Source organism: Eurosta solidaginis, chromosome 4 (genome assembly GCF_040869045.1).
Source record: "Eurosta solidaginis isolate ZX-2024a chromosome 4, ASM4086904v1, whole genome shotgun sequence".
NCBI classification, from domain to species: domain Eukaryota; kingdom Metazoa; phylum Arthropoda; class Insecta; order Diptera; family Tephritidae; genus Eurosta; species Eurosta solidaginis.
In genome coordinates, this window is record NC_090322.1 from 147,854,705 (window position 1) to 147,867,552 (window position 12,848).

At 35.3% G+C, this 12,848-nt stretch overlaps 1 protein-coding gene across 4 annotated transcripts in view; it reads left to right on the forward strand.

Annotated features, from left to right (window-relative positions):
* Window positions 1–1,236: 1,236 nt before the first annotated feature.
* Window positions 1,237–12,848, forward strand: part of Ldsdh1 (Lipid droplet subset dehydrogenase 1) — a 61,443-nt gene continuing 49,831 nt past the window's right edge. Inside the window, exon 1 of one of the 4 annotated variants that reach the window (XM_067783348.1) lies at window positions 1,237–1,554. In XM_067783348.1, coding sequence (XP_067639449.1) covers window positions 1,529–1,554 — 26 coding nt within the window. In that variant the 5' untranslated portion in view covers window positions 1,237–1,528. The remainder of the gene's footprint in view (window positions 1,555–12,848) is intronic. The other 3 variants (XM_067783347.1, XM_067783345.1, XM_067783346.1) reach the window with 3 other exon arrangements.

Sequence of the window (12,848 nt, forward strand, 5' to 3'; positions counted from 1 at the left end):
AGGATACAACAACGAATAAAAGATGCTGTCAATTTTAAAGAAGATGTGAAAAACATAAATTGCGCTTATTCAACAGCGATTTCAGAGAGTAAACATGTACATATGCGCACGGAAATAGTCGGAAGTACTTATTAATAAATTGTGAATTGTTTTCAATGTTGTTTGTTTATATGTTATAATTTAATGTTATATGTATGTAAGTGAAATTTTAATGTGAAATTGTCGAATATTTTGTAATTGTTTTATGTTTTGTCAAATAAACTAGGCTCCCTGAAGAAGGTGCAAAATAACACCGAAATGCATAGGAGAAAAAGGAAAACTTACCGTTTTGCCTTATAATTTGAAATCGGCCGTAAAGCTCAATAAATATCAACACATGAATTTAAAATATTGGCCCAACAACAAAAAAATCAACAATAGTTAAAGGAAATTGGTTATTTTAAGAAAGAACACTTATTTGTACAAATCTGTGCTAAAATATGTATTTACATTCTACCACAATATTCTCACTGTTAATACAACAACAACAACAACCACAATATTCTTTATTTTAAGTGGAAAGTATATCATAAGTAACGGAAGAGATCTTCGCATATTTGATGCAGCCATCCAGAAATTGGGCAAGGATTTTTTAAGAAGGCTTAAATAGATTTTGGCATATGGCGAAAGGGGAACTCAACTCGACTTGGCCGCCAGAAAATTGCTTTGCAGAATGAATGCAGGCAACTCCGGCGGATTTGTGTTACCCCGCCGGTCTTCTTCTTATGCTCCTCTGTTGATGTTGCTGTGGCACCAATTCATTACTCATTTCAGTGAATACCACATGAAATGCAATAATGTGCATTGTTTATATCTTATTTCTTAATTTCAATAAATTGGCAACAATAATTAAACTTTAAAATTTTTTAAACAAAATAAGAAATGCGCAACGAAATTTCAATTGACAAAACAGCTGACTTCGAAAATTCGAAATTCCTATTCCCCAATTATTCTTCTCCCTAGGAGAAAAGAATTGGAGGAATTTTTCCGCGGTAATAAAAAAATCCGCGAGAACAAAATTCCGCGAGAATATTTAGAATTGGTCTGATATATAATTATTGTTTCTAGCTGATGTTATTGTAGTTGGTGCGCAGTTGATGAAGAACTTTACCGTCGACGCAAAACTGAAATGCTGCCAACGTAACTGACCGGCCGATTCTGTCATTACAAGTTGCTACATTCACGAGAGTGTCTGTGTTGGGTGCACATCTATATGCCAATGTATTTGCAATACACTGTTCGGTGCGGCAATTTATTTTTGTATGAAAAGTAGGCGCATTTCTAAATGTTTAGTTTGAATTCTGTATCGGCCGGTTGCGGTTTGTTATAGCTTGCCAGCTCTGATCTATATAAACAATTTATAAATTAACAATAACACTTTCGACGTTTATAAAATAAGAATAAAGGACACGTGGCTATATTAAACTTTTACTTTGTTTGTTTTCATTTTACACCGTATTGCAAGTTCTTAGTTAAAATTCTGAAAAAAATGGTTCAATCAACAAATTCTACGAGGTGAGTTTTTCAGCCACTAATTGCTTTGAGACTTTACGGTAATGTTGACCAACTGCAACGTCCTAGGCGTATGAGTGATGCCTTTCTTTTTAGCTGTTGGTAGTTGATTGCTGGTAGATTCAGCAGGTATTTATTGCTGTTGTTTTTTAATGATGTGAAATAAAACAGATGACTTTGTGATATTCAGTGCATTGAAATTGTGTGGATGTGTACATACCGGCTAGAGGTTTACGCCGATCACTTTATTGGCGGCGGCGGCGTAGGTTCTATTATATACCGGCGGCGGCGGCGTAGGCGGCGCGCCGGCGTACGCCGGTTTTCTTACTTTAAAAGCTCGATTTTTCTATTTAAAAAAATAATATTTAGGAATGGTTTTGTTTATATGTATTTAAGGAAATCAACGTGTTGGCCATTTCGGAGAGATCCGGGGTTTTTGCATCAAAATCTCGCAGACCGTTCAAAAATTTTCAGGAGTAGCTCCTTGCGAAGGGATTGTCCCTCGTTCGCATGCTCCAGAGGGGCTTCGAACCTAACCCCGGTCTTTGGAATTGGTACTGCTGCATCTGCTGAAAGGAAATAGAGATACATAAAATAGTCACACTTTTGCCTGTATATCTCGTGCAAAGCGTAGTTTCACCTAGGGTTAACTCCTAATAATCGTTGCAAATACAATTTCTTTAAATCATTTGTGGCTCCTTGGCGGTCACGCATAAAGGCGACTTAGGGTTGCTATGAATGGTCTTTTAATACTCATGACTATCGTGGCACAGGGCGCCTCCAGTTTTTTCGGCTGTTTTTAAGAGCTAAAATTTCCTATATGCGAACAGCAGGAATCCCTACCACCAATCGCTACCACGTCTCCTCACACCATATGCCAGTACAGAAGCTATAGGACTGCGACTTCGAACTCATACCTTCGTCGACGTCACTTTCCTAGAAGCTCTAGGTGTTGCTCCGAAGACTTACCAACGGATGCTTTTGTCGCGCTATGCTGCCGAGCTACACTTTGAAACGTTAGGAAGTGACTATTCGGCCAAAGATGCCGCCCTCGAAATCATAAGCAGTCTAAGTGGATGTCATTGCGTCTTGGGTGAAAATCCTTATAATCCTCGACGCATCTACATAATTAAAATTTTACAAGGACCCTGGATAAAATTTTTAAAATGTAGACCAAAGATTTCAGACGTTTGTGTTCATAACATTGATTTCAATAGTCTTCGTTAAATCAAATTTAGAATGAAAGTCGACGGATTTTAAGTTGAAAGTTGTTAACTATTGTTTTCCGGCCTTACGATATAGGATCTAATTATGGATGACCGCGTAGCTTCAGTTTTCAGACAAGTTCGACTGTCCACTACGTTAGGGTAGTATCACACACGGTCATTAGTTCCACTGGCTTGGGAAAGCTTTTGCTTCACCACTTTGAGTGTTCTTGCGAAGGACAAAGCCTCACCTGGTAGATATATGTGCCTACGTGTTCACAATTGTAAAAGGAGCCGTAACGTGTAGGTGATATTTAAACTTGGTTGATAGGCTATAATCAATGTGATTCACTCGAAGGGATTAGTCTTTGCTAGGGCCGCCAACTTTAGGAAATGTCCATCCGGGAGACTTGGGTGTTGAAGGATGAAGGGTGAAAATCAAAATTAACATTTCATAAGCTATTGTATAGCTTCGCAAATAAACATCAGATGTTTGAATGCAAGACTTAGTGATTTTTCAAACCCTTCTCATAAGTACATATATCCTCAACTTAAGTATGAGGTAAGAATAATTTCAAAAGAGTGTTTATGCCCCTAGAACCTACTAAAGGATTTTGCATCACTGATTTCGCTTATTCTTGAGGACAATTTAAAAACATTTTCGCCTTGGGTCATTTTATTTGAATTATGCAAAGTGAGCATATAAATTTATTATATAACTTTTCTTTTAGTATTTTGTTTTAATAACTTGCTGAATTGGGTGATGGAAAGACCGTGTTGAGTTGACATCGAAAGCGCCTGTTATTTTAAATAACTATTGAATAGTTATAAAGAGTTAAATTTCGCTATTAGTTTCTTTTAACTGGCAGTAATGCGCATCCGTTGATACCACTTTCGACCATATCCGAACAATTTTCGACATGAACAATAAATGGCCTAAACGAGTAGAAAATATAGTAACGCGCCGGACGCCGCGCCGCCACGCCGATATTTTTGACATTCGGCGGCGGCGTGCGAAAAACGACCAAAATCGGCGGCGGCGGCGGCGGCGGCGTTTATCGGCGGCGTATATCTCTAATACCGGCTCGTTGTTAATTCTACCATCTTTTTAAATGCATAAGAAGTCGAAAAAATGTTTATTGCAAAATAGTAAAAGCAACTGCACTCTATAGAAGAAACGCGTGTCATAGTATTGAAACTCCTTAATTACACTGTGGGCTTAACATCTTTGCTCGCGGTATGGGGGCGTAAGATTGCAGTCTTGTAAGAGCTATGCTATATAGAGGATACGTGTAGTTAGAAAGGATATTCAGGCAAGGTGTGTAGAATTGGTATATGTACTATATGGAGTACAAGAGAATGTAATGTGTAGGCGTAGTGTGTAATATTGGTATGATGTATGGAGTAATAAAGAATGAGAACGTATGTGAAATCTCTACCCTGTATCGTAATGTGCTCAAACATATGTGTAGACTGCTGTTTTGCTGGAAATAAAGATCCAGAGCAAACATGAGAAAATGCGTGATTTTTAGCACTGCTCACTATATAGTACTAGTATAAAACAAAGTCGCTTTTTCTGTCCCTATGTCCTTTGAATGCTTAAACCTTTAAAACTACGCAACGGATTTTGATGAAGTTATTTTTAATAGATAGGGTGATTGAAGAGCAAGGTTCATATGTGTATTTTCCGTAGACCTGGGTGAATAGGGTCTCCATATATTGGCCAAAACGTAGACCCGGGTACCCCTAGAATGTGTTTATACAATATGGATATCAAATGAAAGCTGCTGCTGAGAGTTTTAAAGTAATGCTCATTGTGATATTCGATTTAGTAGCATCAACCTGGCAAAACTGGTAAATATGCATGCGACGCCGAAATAGAGACATGAATTAATAATACCCACATACCTATTTACATACGTCCTATTCGATTTGCCTGAAATTTGGTATATAAATTTGCCTATATTAGTATTCACGATCCTTTTTTCCGGGAAGTAGACCAGAGACGGGCTGGGACTGGCATTAGGACTAGGACTGGGACTGAGACTCGGAGTGGGACTGGAACAAAATACATACCACCCTCTGGGACTGGCATTAAGGGGTGAAGAAGAATGGGAAGAACTTGAGAGAAGTGCATTATAGCTGTGAAGTTGCATTTTATTTTGCTGTGTTTATTTTGCGAGTTTTAAATTATAATATCTAAATTGTAATACTAGTTTGTGACAAAAATAAGTGCGAAAACCTAGAGTTCATTTAAATACAATTGGTTTGCTTTGAAAAGTTAAGATTTTGTGAATTTTTAAAGTTTTTAATCAATTTCTTATTATTCATTTTGTGTTTGCCGAGTCATTGTGCATTTGTGTTTTTGTTGCAATTTTTGATTGGCACCTTTTCACCTTGCAATTGTTTTTGTGCGCACACTTTTTGTTTTTCTCGCAATTTACTGTCTTCGCAGCTGTTTGCGTCGCTTTTTAAGTGTCAAGTGACAGTGACTCTAAAACTGCTAGCTACCGCTAAGCTCCCAAACTTTCAGAGTTGCTTTATATATAACCTTTCTCATTCTCAGTGCTATTTCAACTGTTTTTTCTTTGTAATTTACAAACATATCTCTACCATTTCTATATTCTTATACTAGTTTCTTTTCACCTTTCTATAAAAAATGACTTGCATTTTCAAAAACTGTCAGGTAAAAAGCGAATCCGAACGTTTGGTCTCTTGCTGGCTTTGCGATGGGCTCGCCCATGGAAAGTGCGCGGGACTGACGGCTAGAGTTGGTGACACTGTCAATGATGGGGAGAAGGGAGTACGTTGGTCATGCATTAAATGCAGATCAACTGAGGTTGACCTATTTAAACTGTTTAGACAAACACGAAATGCGTTTTCTGATATTGCTAAAGAGTTTTCCATAATCACGGAAAAGTTCAATCAATACGATATCTTGTTCAAATCCTTCAAGTGTTTGGATGAGTTAACGCATTGTTTAAATAGAAATAAAGACAACCGCGATAATAATCAAAAACATTCTGAAGACTCACCTAATGCTTTGAATCTTAATCCTGCTCAGAATATTAATCTTCCGCAAGTGGAGCTCATAGACTTGGCTTCCCCTAATCCGCAAGCTGTGGTTCCGTCCACTTCTAAGGCCGCGGAAAAAACCTTAGAGCCTCAAACTGTAACTTCTGAAACTGTAACTTCTCAATCTGTGACTTCTTATTCAGTAGCACCGGCTAAGAAGCTGGTTGTAGTCCCGCTCAAAAAATCGATTTTTGTATCTCGCTTTGACAAAGACACTTCCGTTGAGGATATCAAGTCTTATGTCACTTCGAAAATTAAGGCTGACGGCATGACTTTAAGAAAATTTAAATTTAATTACGAAAGGAACATTTCTTCATTTAGAATTGATGTCTACTCAGAAGATTTTGATAAACTTTTGGACAGCGCATTTTGGCCGATTGCTTTTACCGAAACATGGCTGAAACCCAATGTTTTAAATTCCGTAATTTTTTGTGGTGAGTATCAGACCTATAGAAATGATCGCTTAAATAGGACCGGAGGTGGTGTCTTGCTAGCTGTACATTCTTCAATTCCATCTGAAGATGTTAATTTAGCCGAAGTTGATTCCATCGAGTTTAAATGCATCCGAATCTTACTAGACCGGGGTCATATTTACTTAGCCGTTTGCTATATTCCACCGTCTTCTGATCTATCAGTGTATATGCACCATATTTCACTGTTACAATCAGTCAATTCGATGATAAAGTCCACGGACTCAATGATTGTTTTAGGCGACTTTAACCTGCCACATATATCTTGGAATACCGTTGATCACAGTATTGTCCCCGTATCATCCAAGATGCATAACAATGACTTTTTGGATGGAATTACTGATCTTTGCCTTATTCAGATCATCTTCTTTCCAAATAAGTATGGAAAATTCTTAGACTTAGCATTTGTTGACGACATATCTAAATTCTCTATAAATCGGTGTGAGCCTCTTGTTTTGCCAGAAGACGCTTACCATCCTTCTCTTGAGATAACTTACGAAATCATAAGCAACGAAGTCGGCTGCACTAACAAAACATGTGTCTCTACCAGATGCTTTGATTTTTCCAAAACTAATTTCAACAATTTAAATAAAGAGCTTACTGAGATAACTTGGCCTCGATATAAAAAGGATGTAGAGGAAAACGTTTTACATTTTAATAAAACCATTTATACTTTATTTGAAAAACATGTGCCCAAACGCAAATACTCGTACATTGAACCAGTGCAAGCCTGGTTTACTAAAGATTTAAAAGCTTTAAAAAATAAGAAATCACGTTTATTCAAATTATGTAAGAGAACCGGTTTACATTCTCATTATGCACAGTACGCTATTTTCCGTCATAAGTATTTTGAACTTAATAAAAAGTGTTATAAAGCTTACATATGTAAAATTAAAAGAAACATTATTTGCCACCCGAAGTCTTTTTATGATTTCGTAAATTCTAAACGCAGAACTATGGGATTTTCTTCTGCCATGAAGTTTAGAAATAGCATTTCCAGCGACGATCAAGAGATTGCAAACTTCTTCGCCCAATTCTTTCACTCTAATTACTCTGCTGTGGTTGATTCATCACCTACAAATTATCCGTATGAGCTCCACTCTAGTAACTCAATATATGCCCCACATTTGCTGCCTGAAGATGTTCTACTACATCTAAAGACCCTAAAAGAATCCTTGAAATACGGTCCCGATTTGATCCCAACATGTTTTCTTAAAAAATGTGCGAAATACATTTACCAGCCCCTTACTGATCTGTTTAACCTCTCTTTAAAAAATGGCATTTTCCCGACGGCTTGGAAGGAATCTTTTCTTATCCCACTCCATAAAAAAGGAAGCAAGTCGTCTATTGAAAACTATCGTGGAATAGCAAAGCTCTCCGCTATCCCTAAGCTTTTCGAAGCAATCGTTACTAATCACCTTACATTTTCGATTTCTACATTGATAGATAGTTCTCAGCATGGCTTTTGTAGAGCCAAATCAACCACAACCAATTTGCTTGAATTTACAACTCACGTCTTTAATGGGTTTGGAAACAATCATCATACCGACGTTATATACAATGATTTCAGCAAAGCATTCGACAAAGTACGCCATTCATTACTGTTTATAAACTCGAATTGCTTGGTTTTCAACCTGGCCTAACTCGCTGGATCTCCTCCTATCTTTGCGGTCCTATTCTGTTTTTGATCTTTATAAACGATGTTTCCACAACTATAAAATATTCTAAAATTTTAATGTATGCCGACGACGTAAAACTTTTTAAGTCATACGCGTCGGTTGAAGAACGTTCTGTATTCCAGGCGGATTTAAATCGTTTAGTTACTTGGTGTAATGCGAATTTTATGCCTCTCAACATAGAAAAATGTAAATCCATGTGTTTTTCACGTGGGAACATACAGCCAGCTTCCTACACAATTAATGGCCAAACTCTGGAAAGCGTTGATGTTTTTGTCGACTTGGGAGTTACAATGAATTGCAAACTTAGTTTCAACCCTCATATTAATGCCACAGTCAATAAAGCGAGAGGAGTTTTAGCATTTGTGAAAAGATGGGCAAAGGAATTTAGTGATCCTTACGTTACAAAAACCCTTTTTACATCATTGGTGAGGCCGATATTAGAATATGGATCGATAATTTGGAATCCGCGTTATCAAGTTCATGTGGATAGACTAGAATCAATTCAAAAACAGTTTTTACTTTTCGCCTTTAGAAATCTTCAATGGGACTCTCCGTATAATCTTCCTCCATACACTAATCGATTAAAACTAATAAATCTTCCTACCCTTGCAAGTCGTAGAGAAATGCTAGGTGTACTATTTATGGCTAGACTTTTAAATGGATCGATTTCAAGCTCATTTCTATTGAAGGAAGTAAATTTGAATGTTCCATGCCGAGTTTCAAGGCATTATAAACCTATAATTCTTAAACAATGCAGAAGCAATTTCCAACTACACGAACCTTTTCTATGTTTGTGTGAAGATTATAACTCTCACTCGAGAATAATTGATGTTTCGGACTCGCTCTTTGCCATAAAAAAGACGGTTCTATCTTCTCTTAATAATTAAAAAATTATATTTATACTTTTAGTCTATTGTATTTTGTGAATCTATATTTCTCAGCTGATGAGTTTCTCTGTAGCTGAGCGGTTTTGGATCTCGGCGCTTAAGAAGTCACTGCCTCTCAAAGACTCGGTAACAAAAAAATTATAAGTAACACATAAATAAGAATTAGGATACAAAAAAAAAAAAAAAAAAAAACAAAAATAGAAAAAAAAAAAAAATAAAAACAAGAAAAGTATGTATGAATTAAAAAAAAAAAAAACAGGATTAGCCTGGTTTCATCGGGCCACTTGAGGGCAGGCCACAACGTCCGAGTTAAAAAAAAAAAAACAAAAAGAGAAAAGAGGGAAGGAGAAGGAGACTGAGATAAAGATAAAGTGAGACGAATATATAGATAGATGAAGCGAAAAAGACGGAGGGAGGAGTGAATAAAAGGATTAAGAAAAAGTGAAGAGTGGGGGAGGGCAGAGTTAGACGGAAAAAGCGTATTAAAATGTATGCAGATATACCAAATTTAGGGCAGAACAACGCCAGCCGGGTCTGCTAGTTACTGATAAACAGAGTGTTTACAAAAACAAATCACGTGCTACTCAGGTTTATGTTGAAATTTGATTCTTTTTAGAGTTTTGCTGGTTTTAACATCTTTGTACGTTTTTCGATTAAATTTATATGAAGTTATAAAGTGCAAAAAAAAAGAAAAAAATTAAATAATTAGATTAAAATAAGAATAAATTTAACTAAGGCTAAAAAAAATATGTGAAATTAAAAAAATTCAAAAATTTAATAACATAAAATTAATTAAAATAAGTTGAAAAATAAAATGATATAAAATAAATAAAATAGAATGAATAAATAAAAGATAAAAATGATATAAAATAAAATAAACTAGAATAAAATAAAAAATAAAATAAAAAAAATGAAATGAACAAAATAAAATAAAATAAAAGAGTAAAACTTAGTAAAATTACAAAAATTAAGAAAATAAAATAAACAAAAACAGAACAAAATAAATCAAAATAAAATAAAATTTAATTAAATTAAATATTATAAAACAAAAAAAATTAATTAATCATGCAAAGTAAAATAAAAAACAAAACTGAGTAAAATTAAATGAAAAAAATTAAATGAAACAAAATAAAATAACATAAAATAAAATAAAATTAAATAATAATATAAAATAAACATTTTTTTTAATAATAAAATAAAATAAACCTAATTTACGTAAAATAAAATGAAATGATATAAAACAAAATAAAATAAAATAAAATGAAAAAAAAAATAAATAAATAAAATCAAATAAAAAAAGGCAAAATAAAACAAAATAAAGTAAAACAAATTAAAAAAGTAACTTATTTTGATTTGTTGATTTTCCGAAAGGGTGGATAAATGATGTATATGATGATGTCACAACGCCGAAACCGGTTTGTCTCGAAACCAAATTTGACAGGGGATGACGAAAAATCGTTCCAATATACAAAAAAAGTAACATAAAATAAAATTTTAAAAATAAAAACTAAAATAAAAAAAAATTTTTAATTTAACAAAATAAATTTAACTTAAATAAAATAAAATATAATAAAATAAAACAATTAAACCAAATAAAAATAAAATATAATAAAATGGAAATAAAATTAATTTAAATTAAGTTAAGCTGAATTAAATTAAATTAAAATAAATTATATTAAATTTACCTGAATTAAATTGGTTTTTAATCGATGAATTATCCGTTTGTTATCCAAAAGTTTTGGTTTAATCATCTAAAAATTATTGATAAGTTATCAATACTTTATCGATTTTTTATCGGATTTTTATCAATTTCCTACTTCAATTATTTATACTTATATATGCCAAGTGAAAGAGACTAAACCAGCTGTGTGGTAAAGAGGTAGGTAGTATGATTTTCTACCATACCGAAAGTCCTAGCTGCAAGTTCTCGGAAAATAATAATCCAAAATGCTTTAAAAACAAGATTGTCCAAAGAGTATCGCCTCTCAGCAAAGGTTCTTAGTATTTCTGACAGAAAAAACCATCACCCTTAGCAGATGCCGTTCGTAATCTGCGTTTCTGCGTGGAAAACTAACACGGTCCAAACATGCTGCACTTTCACGCAAACATATAATCCCAGTTTTCCACGCAAATTACTCTAGTTTTCAATGCAAACAGGTGTAAGTTTACTTCGTCGGCTTTCTGATAGATTTCATTGGCAGGATCTGATAACCATATGGTGCAGCTACCAGCAGGCGTAAGAGCGGGATATCCTGCCCCAGAACCAAATTTTCGTGAATTATCCAGACCGAAGCTATCTATACGTCTATAAGAGTGTGTGCAGAGATCAACCTGCAGCGAGTCTACTTGAAAAAAATTATTTGTCGACAGTCATACAGCGCTCAAGGCAATATTAAGTTGAGAAGAGATCCTAGTCCCTAAGTGCGTGAAGAGATTGAACCATTTAGCGGCTAATAACACCGTTTGTTTGGCATGAGCCAGAAATACAGCTGTACCACACAAAAATACAAGAATTCAGGCAAGAGAAGGCATACCTCAGACCAAACCTGGTGTGAAATTCCTGGACTGCGGCAGCCAAAGGTACTGAGAGGTGACGCACCGTAAAGCGAAATAAAGCCTTCAGTAGCCTCCCCCCCCCCCCCCCCCCAAAAAAAAAAATTATGACTGTAATGATATATGTATATTTTCCTCAAATTCGGGAATTTCACCCACTACAAGGGTATCTTTCCAAATACGCTAAGGCTGATCGTATTTGTCTATGCCTGAAATGTTTTTTTTTTTTTTGTATATTCCTGTCGCGGATAAGTAATTTCGTGATGGTTTAAGCTTATAATCCTCTATTCTAAATGTGCAGGGAATAATATGGTAATTCTATACGAAAGTATGACACTTCTAATAAAAGTCCAAAAATTTCGGTAGGGGGGCTCGAAAGACGCGTTTTGGACCCAGGATTGAGAACCCAACGGTAGTTAAAAATTCGACATATCCTTCTTGTATAGTAGAAGAAACTCACAATTTTGTAGTGAGTGCAGAATGAAAAATTTTCCAACAATTAACGGTAGTACTTTCGGACCAAAGATATCTTTCTTGCTCACTCAGCTTTTACAAGCACCCGCGAAGTGGTTATTGAATAAGTCTGTTATTGCTCATTTGGTTCAAACGGCTGAATTCTTATGTGCTGGATTTATATACATAGTGCTTGTGGAGATGACTCCCAATTTACCTTGGAGGGAGGCAGGGCCTCTTCAATCAGATATTTATTTGGATGCCCAGGCTTCTGAGAAACAAAAACTGTTTGTTCAGCATTTCGTTTCTCTCTCACTGTGTAGACGATGTCCGGGCGATAAAAGATAACATCCCGTGGCAGTTCTGAGCGTTTTAGGATATAAACCAACCTGTAAGCATACATTTCATAGCACGACGCACTCTTCCTGGTTTCGATATCAACAAAAATGCTTTAATGAATTATCCATTGTATATAAGTTTGTAATTGAAGGATCCTAACCGATCAGCCTACAACCGGCCTACTGCATTTGTGAAAAAATATTTAATACATTTACTTTTCGCTCACTTGCGCCAATAAAAACGCCAACTTGCATCTGCACCTCTTTACTGAGCTCTTAAATCCGGCATTTCAGAGTGGCACTACTAAAGCCTCCTTTCTTTCTGCCGTGGCTCATTGCTCCACAAGGGTTCTTTTATCGCAGGAACTACGCGTAAGCCTTAGTAAGGAAGTTGACCTCTCATAGCTACATAAAATAATTTATAATCCAACCATGCTACTGAGCAGCCAAAGTTCAATTACCCGAATCAAATCACATGAAATCGGTTTCATAACTTCTATGTGGAAACAGACACTACAAAATTTATATCAGCTTATCAATATTTGCTTGCTTCATAATCCCAATTACAAAGTTGCTTATCTTATCAGTTCAAATTTAAGTCAGCCATTAAAATGTACATTTTTTGTATTTATGACCG